This window comes from Bufo bufo, chromosome 3, assembly GCF_905171765.1.
Source record: "Bufo bufo chromosome 3, aBufBuf1.1, whole genome shotgun sequence".
NCBI lineage: Eukaryota > Metazoa > Chordata > Amphibia > Anura > Bufonidae > Bufo > Bufo bufo.
Window position 1 is genome coordinate 561,186,316 of NC_053391.1, and position 19,707 is coordinate 561,206,022.

General features: G+C 42.1%; 1 protein-coding gene across 3 annotated transcripts in view; it reads right to left on the bottom strand.

Moving 5' to 3' along the window:
* Positions 1-19,707, bottom strand: part of ITGA7 (integrin subunit alpha 7) — a 207,508-nt gene that overhangs the window by 41,508 nt on the left and 146,293 nt on the right. For 2 of the 3 annotated variants that reach the window (XM_040425547.1, XM_040425549.1), the window contains exons 4-7: positions 16,909-17,164; positions 14,283-14,414; positions 5,828-6,035; positions 3,879-4,072 (exon numbers count right to left, since the gene is read on the bottom strand). In XM_040425547.1, the coding sequence (XP_040281481.1) occupies positions 3,879-4,072; positions 5,828-6,035; positions 14,283-14,414; positions 16,909-17,164 (790 nt within the window). Of the gene's footprint in view, positions 1-3,878; positions 4,073-5,827; positions 6,036-12,837; positions 12,958-14,282; positions 14,415-16,908; positions 17,165-19,707 lie in introns of all 3 variants that reach the window. The other variant, XM_040425548.1, reaches the window with a different exon arrangement.

Here is a 19,707-nt window from a genome sequence, read left to right on the forward strand (position 1 = left end):
AACTCATATCCGACAGTATATTCTAACATAGAGGCGTTCCCATGGTGATGGGGACGCTTCAAGTTAAAATATACCATCGGATTGGAGAAAACTCCGATCCGATGGTATAAAAGGGACTCCAGACTTTACATTGAAAGTCAATAGGGACGGATCCGTTTGAAATGGCACCATATTGTGTCAACGTCAAACGGATCCGTCCCCATTGACTTGCATTGTAATTCAGGACGGATCCGTTTGGCTCCGCACGGCCAGGCGGACACCAAAACGACTTTTTTTTCATGTTCGTGGATCCTCCAAAAATCAAGGAAGACCCACGGACGAAAAAACGGTCACGGATCACGGACCTACGGACCCCGTTTTTGCGGACCGTGAAAAAAAACGTCCGTGTGCATGAGGCCTAACTGATAACTGACCAAATAACTAAAGTGTGACCTCGACCTGACTGAAATCCCAGAAGCCCAATCAACACATCAAAAACAATAATGAAATAGGATTAAAACGTGTCACTTGTATACTGTTTGGGTACAGCAACAAGTACTGGAAAAACATCCACAACTTTTTTTTTTTACAAATTCCATGATGTTAAAATAGGTTTACATCTATTACATGATGAGTTTGCTGTGGCTTCACCATAGACTTCACCACACTACCTTGAAAGGTGTGGTCGTCCCATTATATTAGGCTGAGTTCACATCACAGTTTAGCTTCCCGTTCTTCTAATCCGTCAGAAGAAGAGAGCGAAAAAAACAGGATCCTGTAAAAAAAAAAAAAAAAAACGGATCCTGTTGTATCAGTTAGGGCTCGTTCACACGAACGTGTGCTGCCCGTTGCCGTATTGCGGACTGTATTTGCGGATTTCCGTGTGCATTCCGTATCACGGATGCGGACCCAATCACTTCAATGAGTCCGCAAATCCAGAGATGCGTCAATAGAAGAACGGAACACTACAGAAGCACTACGGAGTGCTTCCTGGGGTTCCGTTCCGTGCCTCCGCACCGCAAAAAGATAGAACATGCTCTATCTTTTTGCGGAACGGAGGGATCGCGGACCCGTTCAAGTGAATGGGTCCACATCTCCCATGCGGCTGCCCCATGGTGATGGATCATGTGATGGACCATGTGATGAGCGCTGTGACGTCATCAAAGGTCTTATTCCTGTGCACAGCAAAGATGAAGACAGAAGAGAAGCCGGGCTGCGCGAACAAGTGGATTAAGGCGAGTTAAAATTATATATATATATATATATATATATATATATATATAATTTTAACACAAGGAAAGACACCGCAGCACATCCGTTGGTGAAAAGTAGTGGATCTTTATTCACCCTTGCGACAAGGGTCTTTCCTTGTTCTATATCATACACCTTGGTAAGGTGTTCACACCGCCGGCACCCATCGGTATATATATATATTTTTTTTTTAACCGGCCGTATTGTACTATGCATTCTGTATTAAGAATGCTATTATTTTCCCTTATAACCATGTTATAAGGGAAAATAATAAAATCTACACAACACCGAACCCAAACCCGAACTTCTGTGAAGTACGGGTACCAAACATGCTGATTTTTCTCACACACCTGCAAAACGCATTACAATGTTTTGCACTCGCGCGGAAAAATAGTGCATTTTCCTGCAACGCACCCGCATCTTATCCGGGCCAAAAACATGACGCCCGTGTGAAAGAGGCCTAAGACATAATACAACCAGATCCGTTCATGACGGATGTATGCGGTTGTATTATATTCCACAAAAAACGCTAGTGTGAAAGTAGCCTAAAAATGGTTCTGTTTTTTTTTCTCTCTCTCCTCTTCTGACAGATCAGGAATGGAAAGCTAAACTGTGATGTGAACTCAGCCTTAGGCCTAATGCACACGTCAGTTGTTGGGTTCCGTGTCCGTTGTTCCGTTTTCCATGATTTTCTGCGGATCCATTGACTTTCAATGGGTCCGTTGAAAACTCAGAAAATGCACAGTTTGTCATCCGCGTCCGTGATCCGGGTTTTCAGTCCATGAAAAAAATATGACCTGTCCTATTTTTTCACGGACAACGGTTCGTGGACCCATTCAAGTCAATGGGTCCGTGAAAAAACACGGAGGCACACAAGATTGTCATCTGCGTAAGTGATCCGTGTCCGTTTTTTTCCTATCATTTTCAAGGCAAACTTGACAGATTTTTTTTTCACTTTTCAGGTCTGGTGAGCCTCCAAAAATCAAGGAAGACACACGGAAAAAAAAAACAGAAACGGATCACGGAACCCAGTTTTGCGGACTGTGAAAAAATACTGTCGTGTGCATGAGGCCTTACCTATTTCTTTTGAATCTACTCCTGGCTGCACCAAAAACTGCATGTGCAACTTCAACCTAAAAGTATGTTCACACTGACTTTTTTCCATGTAGATTTCATTTCAGCATGTATTTCACAGCTAAATCCTGATGGGGTCTGCCTTCCATTGATTTCAATGGGAAATCCATGTCATAGTTTATACAATGTGGATTTTTTCAGAGAAAAAAAAAGAAAAACTACCATCACCTTTTTGGGGAAAGGGTATCCATGCACAGTTTAGCCCAAGTGAGTTATTTTAATATCAATCAGGAGCTCCTGAACATAGAAGCCCAATGGCTTAGGTAGGTTTAGCGTAGGACCTGCCTGACCTGAGACCACCTTGGCGCTGGGTAGATGGGCACAGATGTGTTTTGATCAAAATATATTGGCTGAGTGTCTCAGATTTTATTACATCAGAATGAGGGCTTGGTCCATATATAAATGCTTGCATCTATTTAGTTAGTGCATTATTATCTTTTTTTCTGTGATTTTTTTCGTGAATGTGGCCAAGGACATCCGCATATTTATATATCATATCGTGCAGGATGTTTTTATCTTAGTTTTTTCTGTGATTTTTTTGTTTATTATGTATTTGGTGTGGAATCCACAGCAGAAATCCAAGGCTGACACTCAGATTTCTGCCACAGCTTTGCCGTTTGCAATGCTTTAGATCTGGCAGTGGTTTTATCTCCATTTACTTAGGGTACATTCACATCACCGTATGTATGTTGAAGTCTGCAAAACACGGATCCTCAAAAAATATGCATGGCGTCTGTATGACGTCCACGTTGCATCCGTTTTTTTTTGCAGACTCAATGTAAGGCCGAGTTCACACGAACGTGTGTGACCCGTGCTGCGGCCCACAAATTGCGGGACGCAATGCACGATCGCCGGCCGTGGGTCAGCCGCATCGGATCGCGGACCCATACACTTTAATGGGTCCGCGATCCGCCTGTTCCACAAAAAGATAGGACCTGTTCTATCTTTTTGCGGAACGGAAGTACGCATCCGTGATGCGAAATGCACACGGAACTGTGGCCGTGTATTGCGGGGGCCGCAATACGGCCACGGATCACACACGTTCGTGTGAACTAGGCCTAACAATGGCTATTTTTGGCCGCAAACTGGACAAGAATAGGACATGTTCTATCTCTTGTCCGGGGCTCCGGAATAGACATACGAGTGTATAATTCCATACCTGTGCCATATAGTCCAGTATCGTACATTGGCTTCTGCTTGCTCCGCAGTACAGATGACTACAGTGCATGTGCTGATGCTGCACTGTACGGCGCAGGGGTGGGATTAAAGATCAGAGGAGAGAATGCTGCTGTCAATCAAGGAGACGGCGAGAATGTCCAGCACTGCAGAGTGGTGCAGCTAAGGTGTAATGATCGGCTAGGGCCCCCTTTGGTATAGCAATACCAATTATTATGCCCGATTTAAAAGGGTTGATCCTGCTGACAGATGCTCTTTAACATATCAAAAAGGCACATTTCTTCAGATACTAAAGCTAGTGCACACTAAAAGCTCAGTATATTGCATTTACTCCAGACCTTTAAATCCATCTTGGTTGATGTCTCCCAAACTTTCTATGGTTAATCCAAACATGGATCCATCAGTTCCATTCAGCCGAATCGGAGGAGAGCTGTCCAGTCTTCCACCTTTATTCATGTACACATAGACAGCTCCACCAATCTCCTCCTTGCGTGAGAAGAAATTAGGGGCTCCCACCAACAGATCTGTCCAACTAAATAAGGTATAGAAGAATGCAAAAAAACTATGAAAATCATCGAAGTAAATAAGAAATGATGATCACGATGCAGTGAGAAATAAATTATATTATAAATACTTAAAATGAAAAACATACCGAGCATGTTAATGTTAATACCTACAAAGGGCCACATTAATACATATCATCAATATATCATATATGCTTTCTATATAAATCAACAGACTTGGATAAAAAAAAAACACATTTACTAAACTGCAGAAGTAAAATACTAAATTCTTGAGATTTTACATTCCTACTTTTGCACAAATGTGCCACCCATTTTATACCTTATATGTTTTTATAATTTTTTAAGGTATACTTTTTTTTAAATCTTGGCCTTTTAAAAAGGTGTGAATAGGGCCTAAGGGTACTTTCACACTAGAGTTTTTCTTTTCCGGCACTGAGTTCCATCATAGCGGCTCTATACCGGAAAAGAACTGATCAGTTTTATCCCCATGCATTCTTAATGGAGAGTAATCCGTTCAGGATGCATCAGGATGTCTTCAGTTCAGTCTTTTTGACTGATCAGGCAAAAGATAAAACAGCAGCATGCTGCGGTTTTATCTCCGGCCAAAAAAACTGAAGACTTGCCTGAATTTTTTTCCATGGGGATGTATTAGTGCCAGATCCGGCAATAAAAAAAAAAGGTGAAAATATGTAAATGCTGGATCCGTTTTCCCGGATGACACCGGAAAGACGGATCCGGCATTTCAATGCATTTTTCTGACTGATCACGCATTTTTAAGACTTATCAGTCTTACAAATGCCATCAGTTAGCATACGTTTTACCAGGTCCGGCAGGCAGTTCTGGCGACTGAACTGCTTGCCGGATCGCTCTGCAGCAAGTGTGAAAGTAGCCTAAGAACACACACACACATCTTGATATAAAATATTAAAATACTAAAGAATTTCTAAAATTTTCACTACCAATAGAAATATGAGGCATACAATTTGCTTTGGTCTTAAGGCCTCATGCGCACGTCCAATACGCATTTTTTGCGGATTGCACGCGGACCCATTTATATTTCTATGGGGCTACAAAAAATGCAGACATTACTTGGATGTCGTCCGTGTGCTGTCCGCATCCGCTTGGCCGTTCCACAAATTATACAACATGTCCTATAGGTATTTCTACAATAGGGCCTGCAGAAAGTGCGGCATGCACACTGCCAGTTCCCGTATTTTGTAGATCTGTAGATCACAAAACGGCAATGGCCGTGTGCATGGACCCTAAAGAAGACAAAAATATTCTAATTTTATAGAAGAGACAATGAATAAAGTAGTAAAAGGGCTCCAACTTTATAGAACGCCACATAACCTCTTCCTTCTCATACAACTTGATTAAGCACATGGCAGCTCCGTACAGAAACCGTATGTATAGCACCATGGAAGAGATAAAATTCCATCCTGGTAGATCACAAAAGCATTTTCATCTGATAGTGAGGCCTGATCATTACAAGTTCTCGCATATACACTTTGTGGTATATCTTCATCTATAGTTGTGCCTGTGGGGGCCAAAGGCCCTCCTGTCACATAACAATACACCACTATTATAAAAGGCACATGGCAGGTAATAGGCCTAGTACAGATCTTGCACTGGGCCTGTAAGCTATGTCTCTGAATCTAGAGCACACGAGTCTAGACAAAAGCGATTCTGAAACATTGACCTATACAGCTGGTCAGTGAGGCTTTAAACACAATTTCAAAATAGGTTAAGTTTTAATGACTTACCCATCACTATTCAGATCCTCCATCAGTACAGAGTACCCAAAGGATGAGGCCAGCGTCTCTCCCCATAGAGTCAGTTCTGGAACAAGTTGGCTTCCCCCATCCCGGCGCAGAATAACCACAGCACCTGTGTGATTGGCCCGGGGGGCTCCGCTTACAAAACTCAGCTTGTTACGCCCTGTCACCCCCCACCCCGAGTCCACTGAGAAACCTGGAGAATGCAGGTCAAGAGTCAGCAAATACTTTATCATGAACAATAATTATACATACGGAAGCATCACACATAGGAGGAGATGTTAGAGAAATGAAACGGCATTGAGGGTTAGAGATCAATGGGACACCCAGAAAAACAAGAAGCCAAGGTACAGATGAACGGTATTAAGGTCTGCATTAAGAGTGTGGTAGTTCCTACTTGTTGTGTGGTAGACTGACAAATCTCTGAATCGCTAGGGGAATTTAATAAGGCTGTGTACAGGTCACTTGGTGCACAAAACATCCTTATTCATGTGTTACTGAACGGATAATATCCAGAAAATCTATTGCTAAGTTCATTTGTAGTGTTTATTCACAACATTATATCCAGATCAAATCCAGCTTTGTGCAAGAAGAAATAAATATAGCTGCATAGTTGCGTTACTGGACATTTTTCAGTGGTATGTGGCATAATAGTAGGAATGGCCATTTTTGCCTGAATCATGATAAGGCCTCATGCACACGGCCGTTGCTCACCCGTTCCGTGCATTGGGGACTGCAATTCCGCAGACAGATCCAAACCCATTCAACTTATATGGGTCTGTGATCCGTCTGCACCGCAAAAAAGCAGTGCACTACTTTTTTGCGGTGCAAAGGCACGGAGAGAGACCCCACAGAAGCACTCCGTAGTGCTTCCGTGGGGTTTTGTGCCTCTGTTCCGCACCGGACCTTCCAGATTATGCCTTATATTGTGCAAAAAGTCCAGTCTCGTATATTGCAGACCCGCTGTTTGTGGGCCGCAATACGGGCCCGGTCGGCACACGGTTGCGTGCATGAGTTGTAATTTTATCAATTGTTAATTTTAATCAAATTTGGCGAAAGCAATAAGTGAAAGAGAAATATGCATCATATCACAACTGGAGAGATTAGTAATTCTCCCCGATATGTCCTACAAAGCATATTGAGTTATTGAGGCAAGCATTTTTAACTTGAAAATTGTCCAAAACCCAAATTGCCCAAGAAATAAATATTTCACAAAGCAATATCGTTGAAAAGTCCATTTATTTCAGTAATGCAAATTAAAAAGAATTGCATTAATGCAGCTTAAAATTAGAATTTTGTGAAAAGGTTCAATATTCTAGGCTCAAAGTGTCACACTCTAGTCAGCTAATTAATCCATACCCCTCGAGCAAAGGGGACCTCAAAATGGTGACTTTGGGGTTTCATAAGCTATAAGCTATAATCATCCAAATTATAACAAATAAAGGCTTGAAATATCTCGCTTTGCATGTAATGAGTCTCATATGTTAGTTTCACCTTTTAAGTTGCATTACTGAAATAAATGAACTTTGCACGATATTCTAATTTTTCGAGTTTCACCTGTATAATAGAAATTTGCAACGCTATACAGCACAATTGAATTGTTATAGTAAATGGGCCACAGTGAATATAGATGTGCACAAATGAGCCGAGCTATTACACTGCCTTATTAAATAGGTCCCAATGTCTTCTACACTCAGAAATAGGGGAATGAAGACAGCAATGCACACCAAAGTTTTTCAACCTTGTCAGATAAATGGATAAAGTGCATCTAAACTTTCACATAACTTGCATTAAAACTATTTAATATGCTCTAAAAATCTGTTTTGTAAGGTACTGCATTCATCGATTTTACCTTCATCCTGCAAACACAGGCCCTTGTTGCACACAATCTATAGCTTTTTTTTTTTTTTCCATCCAAATGCATGCTTTCCATTTGCCATACAAAATCCATACACCAATGCCATGTACATGGTGTACGGATTCCAGTCTTTTGGAGTATGTGGATGAAGCTCTTGTTATTTGCATGCATTCTAGAGAAATAGGCACCACAGTCATCTCTGTACTGGTACAAACACACTGCTCTACTCCTGCCTATGCCTGCTACTAGGGATCGACCGATTATCGGTCGATATTGAGGATTTTGAACGTTATCGGTATCGGCATCTATTTTGCCGATATACCGATAACGTATTGGGAACACAGAACGCGCTGCTCTCAGCGCTCTCTGTGTTCCCTCCGCAGCACAGGGGAGAAGGAAGCAGTGTCTCCCTCCCCCTGTGCTGCTGCTGCCACTGCCTCCAATGAGAGGAGAGAACATAAGAGGAGGGGAGGGGCTGTGGCCAGCGCTCCACCAATGAAGATAAGCCTTTCATTCATTTACAGGAGGCGGGAGCTGGCTGCAGTATCACATAGCCGGCTCCCGACCTCTGAACTGTAGCTGCGATCTGCGGTAGTTAACTCCTCAGGTGCCGCGGACCGCAGCTATCGCTCATAGAGGTCGGGAGCCGGCTATGTCATTCTGCAGCCAGCTCCCGCCTCCTGTATATGAATGAATGAGAGACTTATCTTCATTGGTGGCACAGTGCGCCCCCCCCCCCCAAGCCCCCCAGTATTAATCATTGGTGGCGCAGTGCGCCCCCCACCCCCATCCCAATCCCGGCCAATAGTAAAAACATTGGTGGCGCAGTGCGCCCCTGCCCCCACCCACCCAGTATTACTCATTGGTGGCAGTGGCCACAGGGTCCCCTCTCCCCTGCTCCTCCGATCGGAGCCCCAGCTGTGTAAGCCTGGGGCTCCGATCGGTTACCATGGCAGCCAGGACGCTATTGAAGCCCTGGCTGCCATAGTCAGCTCCCTGCTGCTGTGTGCACAAAGCACAGGGCAGCAGGGACAGTGTGAGCTCCTATTCACCCTGATAGAGATCTATCAGGGGGAATAGGACAAGGGTTCTAGTCCCTAAGGGGGCTAAAAGTTAGTAAAAAAAAAAAAACACTAAAATATTAAGTATAAATGAAAAAGATTTATAAAAAAAAATACACATTAACAATAAACATTAATTTTCAGCAGATTTGTATAGGAATTTTTTTTTTCTCAAAAATGAAAATTCCCAGAATATCGGTATAAATTATCGGCTATCGGCCTGAAAGTTCACAAATTATCGGTATCGGTATCGGCCCTAAAAAATCAATATCGGTCGATCCCTACCTGCTACCCTTCACTACTCTCCACTAAAAGCCCAGCATAGCCTAACAGTGCAGGATAATTCTCCTGCACCAATTTGCCATGCCAGACTTCTACTGGAAGGTAGTGGGCACAGTCAGAAGCAGCACAGCGTGTTTGTACCAGTACAGAGATGACTGTGGTGCCTATTTCTCTAGAACGCGTGCACATAACAGCTTCAGCCACGTACTCTAAAAGACTGGAATTCATACACCACAAAGCTATAGACTGTCTGGAATTTTGAGGATCTATTTTTCCAGGACGACGGTACAAATCGATTAATGAAATATATTATAAACTTGATTTTTAGGACATTTGGTATTGTTATAAAAGTTTAGGTATATTTAAAAGTTTTTTTCTTTTATATAAAGTAGTATACTTTATACATACCATCTATATACCAACAATTATCTAGAGGGTATGCATCCCATAGACTGAAAAACTTAAATGTACACTTATTAGCACAGAAATGATAGATATTCCATACTAAATCCTATTTGCGGTGTCTAATTAGGAATTACCCAAAGTTAGCAGTGCTGACATGAAATATGTGGGTGGTCAGCACAGGACTCTGGATTTTCATTAGCCTTGGATCAGCTCCCCCTTGTAGTCTTGGGCCATCATTAGCCTCCACTAGTTCTGGTTGTATCACCTCATTCTCTGTGTAGGACCCAGTGGGATACAGATAACCAAAACTAGCTGAGCCGATACACTAAGTTAGAAATGATAGACATGAGGTTATAAGTGACTTCATCCACCTTTTTAGTAAGGATTTAGTTATTAGTACAAATGAAGTATGAAATAGGGACTTTACGATCATTATTAGTTTTATTTTGTGCTGGATAATTTGTCTTATTAAGATGATTCATTTAAGCCAAAATTTACATTGAACCTGTCTCACATGCTATTGGAAAAATCCATGTTTCTGTAATTTTGAAATGTGTCCCATATCACAACTGGAGAGGTTAGTAATCCCCACTGATATGTCCTACAAAGCAAACTGGGTTTCCCTCCACTTTTTTTTATTCCTTCCAGCTAGATATCTGAGCTCACCACCATGGTGTGTGGTGAACACCACCTGGGAGGAAAGGTGAGTATCAGCCTCATTACACTGAAATTTTCCAAACATCTTGTGTAATATCAAGGTTTTCTTTGAAAAGTTACCACTGCACTTCGAGAGACCAATCTCTAGACACATTTCACTTACCAGAAGCCCCTGTTTTGGGATAATGAGAATATGGTTTACTACTAAGTGATGCCAACATTATTGAAGGAACCTGCTACACAAGTGCCATCACCACTTCTTCAAAAACTATTCCAACCTATCCTCCAAAAAAGAAATATAACACCTATGCTTATAACTTGCTTGATAGTTTATTACGTTTCATGCAGTCATTCTAAGTATTTTACTGATATTTGCAATGTGGGGCCTGTTACCTGTACAGTGTGGGGTATGCAGCAAAAATGCTGAGTTGTTCATTTCTACTTATATAAAACTTCACTCCATCACTGTTAAACTTAGAAAAAGTCTAAACCAATTTTATTTAAGGCACCAATTGCATTTTAATGCCGTCCATACACTTGCCTTGTTCAGTCGACAGCTATTTCACCGGACGCCCCAATATACATGCTTTATTCCACTGAAACAAGGGCAGGAGCTCGTCTACAGTGGCAACAAAGGTTCAGCCATGTTAAACCTGAACATGCCCAATGCCTTTTTTATCCAGATTTTCTTTTGGAGGATAGTGAGTAGATCACCATGTACACGATCCTGCTGACCTTTATCTAATGTGTATCCCCAGCTTTACAGACTGACTAGGTAGCTTACATTGTATTGTAATTGAGAGATAAACACTGACATTTCTATTTTTCTATACATCATATTTGCCAACTCTCCGGGAACATCTGGGAGAATGGGAAGACCTCCCTGACTCCCGGAAGAGTAGACAAAATCTCCCGGGTGCCAAGAAATCCTACCGACACCATCTTTAGTTTGGCCACTAGTTGTGTGTGGTGCCAGGGCTGCATCATTAGACACAGCCCCATGGCCAAATACAGAAGAAGGGGGCAGTGACACGGGACATAAAGGGTGTGGCACAAAAATGGGGTGTGGCTTAGGGTAAATGGGTGTGGCTAGCCCAGAAAAATTTACAGCAGCAAAAGGTGAGTGCTGTACACCCTGATCTCCCGGAACCGCCAGCAAGAAAGTTGGCAAGTAGGATATATATATAGATAATTTTTTTTATTACTTCATACCTTAGTTGTTAGATGTCAGATTACTGTGCTGTTACCAATAGAGTTGTTGATAGCTGTATTTGCATATATTTTAATAATTGTATATCCTATATATTTCCTATAAAGGTGGATGATGCTTAGCATACAATGTGTGCCATGATTGTTAAAGCCAAAGCAAGCCAGCGGGGACGCTATAGAAACAGTAGCATTATGGAGCTAGCATATAGCTGAGAGCAGTAAGGTAAGAAAAGTAATTAATCTGTCATGGGTAGTCCATGATACTCAAATGAGCAATGGGAACAGGGTAGCTCTAGGACCACAATACATATTAGTGCTGAATATTTTCCATATGCTGAATGGAATGTATATTTAGTCAATTAAACAAACAATGAGATCATGGAGAATGATCCGTAGTAAAAGTCACACAGTTTGAGTATCATTGGCTCATGCTGCATAGCCATTTTCGAAAAGACTAATGCTGCGTAGATTCCGATGCGGGCACAGAGAGCAGCCAGGACCTACTCTATGCCTGGCAGAGATTGCGGTATTGATTTTAGAAATGATGCAGAGATATGACAGATGACACATGCATAGACAAAGCCCATGGCTCTCACATGAGAGGAGCAGAAGATGGAATCAGATAAATCAACACCAGAGATATATATCCTCAAACAGGCTTTCAGAAATCAGTGAGATACAGTACTTGGCAATTTTTTTTTTACAGAATAGCTGCCCCATTTTTGGTATATAGTCTATACAGGGATATGTGTTCTCAAAAATTAATTTGGGAAATGTCAGAGAACTGAGACAATTTAGTACATGACATCTCTGTCTAAAAAAAAGCTAGAACCAACCCTGTACCTCACATGGATACAAAGCTCTCCCCATTCATTTCTCCAACTGCTCTGTAGGATTTTCTTCAATGGGACAGCTAAGGGAAGGGTGTGTGTCCTTTCTGCTGCAGCTCAGAATTCGGGGGGGGGGGGGTGCTTTCTGCTGTAGTTCAAGAGATGTGTCTACCTGCAACTGTAAATGACACAGCTTCTAACAGCATATTATGTGGCTGGTGGCAGTTGAAGGATGGAACTGAGCATGTGCGACCACCTCAGTAGGTGGACGTGCGCATTACTATACTGATTAAACACCAATGCGGCGCCATTATAATGAAGTAAAGGGAATATCTTACAACTGCATCATTTTTGTCACAAAGTAAATTATTTTTCATGCTGAATTATATTAAAATAACATTTAATGGTGGCACAACCCCTTTAAGGAACTGCATAATTATTAACTCCACCATATAAAAAGTTATTGGCCATAGAATAGTTGGCAAATCTTTACAATCAAAATGGAGAGGGTTACTTTAATGGAAAAGATAACTGGGAATAAAAAGGACAAAAGGTAACCATGCTCAAGACACCATCGCAACACCATGCACATAAAATATGATATGCCATGATGAAAGGGCAGACAAGATATGGATGACAGGGACATGCAGGAGGAAGTAGCTGAGCCCGGCCCACACACGTATGCAAGTTACAAACCTAAATAGCTATTGAGAGCTACATCAGGAACCAGCCTGGCTCCCTCTTCCCTGGGTTCCGGGGATTTATACACCAGCTGATCCGGGTCTGAACTATCAATGTTTGTGACAAACAAGAGTCCTGTGCCATGACCATGAATCCCCCAGGAAGAGTGACAGAGGTGTGAAAGAGAGAGAGAGAAGGGAAAACAAGTTAGAAGGGCTCAAACACGAGTGTGTCATGGCTGAGGATGCTGAGGGAGAAGATACCAGAGAGAAAGATGGCACAGCAATTAAGCTGAATTGTCACTGTAGCTTTTTTTTTTGGATCACCACTTCCATATGTGCTATTAGACCCACTTAGGACCTTCTCTATTAGCCTCAACATCTGCTGCAAAATGTGGCTCCCAATATGGAGGCCTCAACATAACTATATATTACTTGTTTGCACATTCAGTTGAGCATTATTTTTTTTAACATAAAAGGGTTTTCTAGGCTTTAGATATTGGTGACCCATCCAGGTAGGTCATCCTTATCTCAGTGGGGGTCTGACACCCAGCACCCCCACCAATCAGCAGTTTCAGGTAGAAGCTGGAACCAGAAACTATACAAAGGACAGAGACAGAAGTAGGGCCGGGTGATTTTGGCCAATAAATAATCTTGTTTATTTTCTAATTGAGGATGATCAGTTTTTCAAGATTTTTTTCCTGGCAATCATTTTTTTATTTGTTGATGTAGCCAACCGTGGATGTATATGGGATATAACAAGACATATACACCAGTATAGATCTGTACATTAGAACTAGGGTAGACTTGGACAGTTGGAAGTGTCAACTTGTGGGCTCTGCCAGTGTCAGGGTTGACCGCCATGTCAAGGGGAGGAGGCACACCACTCCTGACACCTAGGCCTTGTCTCTACAGCAGGTGGGGGTGGGGACTGACACCTCACACACTCCGCTCACCAACCTGAGGTAATGTACAAGACAGGTAGTAGGACGAGGAGCATTCGGCCTGGCTATACTCACTGCACATACATCACCAAGTCTGAGAGCCACCACATAACATTCTCCAGATCCACATTCTGGGAAAAGAGATCCTTCCGCTCACTGACCCTTAGCAGAAGCACGGTGATGCACCCAATGTGATGAACCTCGGCATGGCCACTACACAGTGGATGGAAGTTTGTGATCTCAGCTTTGCCCACTGTACAGTTTCCAGCACCAGTGGCTGCGTGAAACAGCTAACTGGCAGAGATGCTGGATGTCGGAGACCCACTACTGATGACCTATCCTGAGGATAGCTCATAAATATCTGAGTCCCAGAAAACCCCTTTAAGAAACATTGTAGAAATTATTTGTCTTGTAGGAAAATGACGCTATAGTGTGAACAGTGATAAAATAAAACATTATTTTTGGTCTGCTTCTTTCTCTCTCAGCCTCTCCCCAGCAGGCAGCCATGAACCCATACCAAGATAACTGTGGGATGGCAGAGGGATCAATTCGGGTTTCTGGCTGTTTTCCCCAGCAACTTCATAAGGCCCATCATCGTAAGTACCAAGCTCCAGAACGGTTTGATTAAAGAGCTCCACCCGCAGCTCACCTGAGAGGCAAAGTGAGCATGAGATGGAAGTAAAGGCGGAGATATTTCTATGTGACCAAATAAAGCTCCAAATCCCATCAAGGCCTCTACAATAAGCTACACATGAACATATCAGTTATAACACAAGCACTAGACAACGTGAAACACTTTCATTGTCTTCATTCTTCTTCACTCCAAGCAACATGTCATCATAAAGAATGAACCCTGGAGGAAAACAAGGTATTTATATGAATAAGACACAAATTATCATGAGCAAGCAATGCTTGATTACTGTGGGAGGTCTGTAGCTCAATATGGAATTCATGATAAAGTTGTCACCATACTAGTCCTTTAAATACTATACAGGGTATCTGTCACCAGCGACCTCCCCATCACACTGTTTGCATAGACACATAGCTGCAGTTCTCCTGATTAAAACTGTTTTTTTTTAATTTTTTTTATCTGCGTCTCCGTTCTAGAGTTTAATATGCAAATTAGGTCTTTGGTGCAATGAAGGTGTCACCATTGCTCTTGTTGCACCCAATATCCACTCCTTTCTGTGGTAATCGCTCTCTGGATGCTTTGATTGACAGGGCCTGGTAGTGAAGAATGGGATGGCCACAGAAAGGAGCAGGGCTTGGGTGCAACAAGAGCAATGGTAATGCCCTTATTGCTCTAAAGGTCTAATTTGCAAATTAAGAAAAAGTATCATAATCAGGTGAACCACAGCTGTGTGTATGCAAACAGTTGGATAGGGAGGTCGCTGGTGACACATTCCCTTTAAGTAGAAGAGCGTGAGGATGCCAGATTGTTAGGATAAGAATGGGCAGTACTACCTAAACCCAATCCGTTCTCATGAAAATAATCTTCATCTCAGCAGATTACTGTGCCAAGTTGTTCACTGAAGTAATAATAATATGACATTAGATGAAAAAAGCTGAGGGAGGAGAAGGAGTTAATTAAAGAAAAACAACATCTTACATTCCTACATCACAAGTAGTGTCACTGTATAGATCTGGCTTACACAACATAAATGCACCTGTTGTATGTTTCTTCTAGTCTTGTCAAAAACATTTTATTATACAATTTAGTTCAGATATGTTTACATATAGAACTGCAGAGCTGCATTCACAATTCTGCTCATCTGAAATTTCCTAGCACTTAAAAGGAACACTAAAAACAGAAAATACACAATTTATTATTTCCTTTATCTCCTCTTATGCTTTGATCCCATTTACCGTATTTTTAGGGCTAAGATGCACTTTTTTCACCCAAAAGTAAGGGGGAAATGGCAGTAAGTCTTATAGTCCGAATGCTAATGACCGCCTTCCATTATGGAAGTGGTCATTACTATGCAGGAGACGCAGGGAGTTGTGAGGAAAGCACTACGTGGCTGTATTCACTCTCCCTGTCTTCTTCCAGGCTCTGCACTGTGTCCCGACTGCATACAGCTTCAAGACGTAGCGCATGTGGGCGAGCACTATGATCTGACGCTGTGCGACTTCAGGTTACAGTGCAGCGTGGGCCAGAACAAGTTTATTTTTTATTTCTGCTCTGAGAACTGATGGGTGTCCGATTTGAGGCTGACGGGGGGTCTGATGGGGGTCTGTTCTGAGGCTGATGGGGGTCTGTTCTAAAGGGTGATGGGGGTCTGTTCTAAAGGGTGATGGGGGTCTGTTCTAAAGGGTGATGGGGGTCTGTTCTAAAGGGTGATGGGGGTCTGTTCTAAAGGGTGATGGGGGTCTGTTCTAAAGGGTGATGGGGGTCTGTTCTAAAGGGTGATGGGGGTCTGTTCTAAAGGGTGATGGGGGTCTGTTCTAAAGGGTGATGGGGGTCTGTTCTAAAGGCTGATGGGGGTCTGTTCTAAAGGCTGATGGGGGTCTGTTCTAAAGGCTGATGGGGGTCTGTTCTAAAGGCTGATGGGGGTCTGTTCTAAAGGCTGATGGGGGTCTGTTCTAAAGGCTGATGGGGGTCTGTTCTAAAGGCTGATGGGGGTCTGATCTGCTAGTAGCTAGTGTAGATTTCAGTTATAATGCATGCCAGTCTCCCAGCATAAATGACTGTACATGTGTCAGACTGTTGTGACCCTTCTCTTCCACTAAGCTCCACACGCATTTTTAAAAAGTGGCAAGAGCAGCAAAACAGTCACATTTTTGTGCAAAATGATATTTGCGCAAAAATTGGCAACTTCTGTATGCCAGAAAATTTAAGTACAAATTTTGTAAATTACCTCCATTGTGTCTTCTCTAGGAGGGCTTAGAAACAAAGGGAAACCTTTATACAGTCTAAGTATCTTAGATATACTTAATACATTCTAAGTACCTTAAGTGCCAGGAAGATTTTAAGGCTTTGACTTCAAAATAGCAGCATGGAGATGAAAGTGGCTAAATAACTAGTTGTTGGGAATGTTGCTCATAAGAGAACTATAATATTAGAAGCATTAACTCTGCAATCAACAGAACTTCCTTATAATATATTTCAATCTAGGAAGGCAACCGATCTAAGAGCTACATACCTTTCCAGTTGTAAGTTCCAGGTGCCCCAAACATGATATAATGGTTGTCTGAGGTGAATCCAGCTGACATCCCTTGTTGGCAGAACCCAAACATCTCATGGCCTTGTGGGCGACCCTCACAGAACTTCCATTCCCCTCCATCCAGATCATCACTGACAGTCAGATCTTCACTCAGTACAAAGCAGCGACCAATCACATCTCTTGTTTCTGAGGGCTGTTTCACTCTTTGACGGGACTCGTAGAGATGGGCACAAGTCTGATCAGATACAAGACAGAAAAATTGTAGCATTATAAGGCTGGTGACGCTGTCTGTTAAAGGAATGTCCCTACAGTCTACATTTATCACATCTGTACAGCAGGGATATATAAAGGTTATATAATTTTTATCTTCATATTCACTTCCGTTCCGACGCTGTGCTCCCCCAAACCAGCAGTAAAATGCATTGAGAGGCCTCCTCTTTGAGTCCTCTCCATTATTACAAGCTAGTTTGCTGGAGCACAGAGTCAGAAAGCAAGTGAGTATGAAGATAAAAATGATATAACTGGAATCAGAATCGCTTACACTATACGCTACTTACTCTAGGTTGGTAGGTGTTTTGGAGCTGACAGATTCCCTTTAAGGGAGCATGCTGGGAGTTATAGTTTCACAAGAGTTGGAATGACGGAGGCTGCTGACCCCTGACATCGAGGAACATTCCCATTGATTTCAATTGTGTTCTGTGCTTTCAACTGGCATTTGCGTTCGCATTCAAGCATTTCGCATGCATTATTCTTGTCATCAAAAATTATGGAAATACCAGCAGAACATAAAATGCACCCTAAACACTAAGATTTCCATATGAACAGAAGCCATTTCTCAGAACCTTAAAAATAGGGATGTGGACAAGTCAAGGTACAAGAAGAAGTTTTTTTTTGGTTCTGAGTAGATTATAGTTCTAATTTTTACCTGTATCATAAAAAGGCAGAAAGAAAATGTAAGCTTCCTAAAAAGCTATTTTCATGGCACGACTCCATTTTAAAGAAGGGCAGAAAGTAGTCTTAAAATGAAATCCTTGTCGTGCAAGCACAGCCACCACTGATGGATTGCAGGGTGGTTGCAACCATGGAAACGAGCAGTGTATAATGTGATGGAAAAAAATGAATCCAGCCAGCAAAGGAAGCAATATGGACAATCACAATACATTAGTAAGTGCCTTGTATTAACTTTCTGTACGTGATAAGTCATTTGCTGAAGTGAGACAAGCTTTTTAAGTGGTAGAAATTGCAAATTATGGCACAACTATGTAAATGGCCCACAATGTGTTTATGTATACATTAATGACTTTCCACTGACCGTGGGTCATTGGAAAAACCATGGAGACATCACTACTTTGACCCGTGATGCAGGCGAAACATGCCCATTAAAGTCTATGGATCTGTAAAAATCACTGACAACACCGCATCCTTGTTCTGTCAGTGATTTCCACAGACCTATGGAAGGAGACGTTCTGCAAACTACCGGTAATTTTCAGCCTAGCAGTGTTCAGCCCAGTATGGAATACAGATGACACATGGAGAGCAAAAAACAGACGCACGGACCAAACGTAGATCTTTCATGGATGAACCATTGATCATCTGGTCATGGATGTCATCGCAGACAGACGTGTGAAAGAGCACATGTACTTCTATAGACTATTTTTTGACTGTGAACAGGATGATGCTCTGCCCATCCACTGATAAGGCAACTAAAAGTAAGTCATCAAAAAAAGCAAGTAGCACAAAATAATTTCAGCCATCTTGGACTTACACCTACTCCTCCTCTAAGTGCAGGAAAAATAGGTTATATTAAAGTGAGAAGGTCAAGTAAGATGGAATCAAATATTATTGCAGCAGAGCAGATGTTACTGAAAAATGCTTATGTGTTCACAAAGTTATTACTATACTTAGAGCCAGTTCCTTTTTACATTGACGACCAAAGTTCAATACGTAAACATAGCAACTTGTTCCATATACATCATAACTTCTTAAATATTTCTTCTAATACATTTATTTCTGCAGCTTAAACCAGGGATGCCCAACCTGCGGCTGTTCCAAAACTACAACTCCCAGCATGCTCGGACAGCCTACAGCCATCAGTCTACAGCAGGGCATGGTGGGAGTTGTAGTTTTACAACAGCTCGAGGGCCACAGGTTGGGCATCCCTGGCTTAAACAATTAAGGCTGGGTTCACATCACGTTTTTCCTGTCCATTTATCGTATACATTAAACGGATGCCTCAGACTGATACCATACAGTGGAATCTGTTCCCTATAGAGTTCCATTGAAAAAAAAAAAAAAAAGTATACTTTTTTTTTTTACCAGACTCTGCAGGATACAAGAACTTGGTGTGCTGCGTGTTTGTATCCTTTTTTCCTAACATGTACGCCAAATGGAGGCATAAAACATGATGCGAGCCCACCCTAACCTGTGCTTCACTGCTCTGTTCAAACTTCGATTAGGGGGATTCCCAGCAGTGTGGCTCCCAACGATCAGACATTTATTGCCTATTCAGCATTTGATCTCCAATGTCTGCTACCTGCAATAATGGAGTTTGTCACAGTATCCAAAGTCATAGTTCCTTAGTTACTGTAATCAGTAAATTAAATGATTGAATTATTGAAAACCCCACAGCACAATATACGACATAAATTACTACAAGGCTGTAAGTCAAGTGACTTTCTCCATTTCTGAGGGTGGGCAGCAGCATGAATTTCCCAGGGTGCCCTACAAATAGCTGTTAACCCCTTTCTCCCCTGGTTAGAAAATAGTCCCTCACACAGA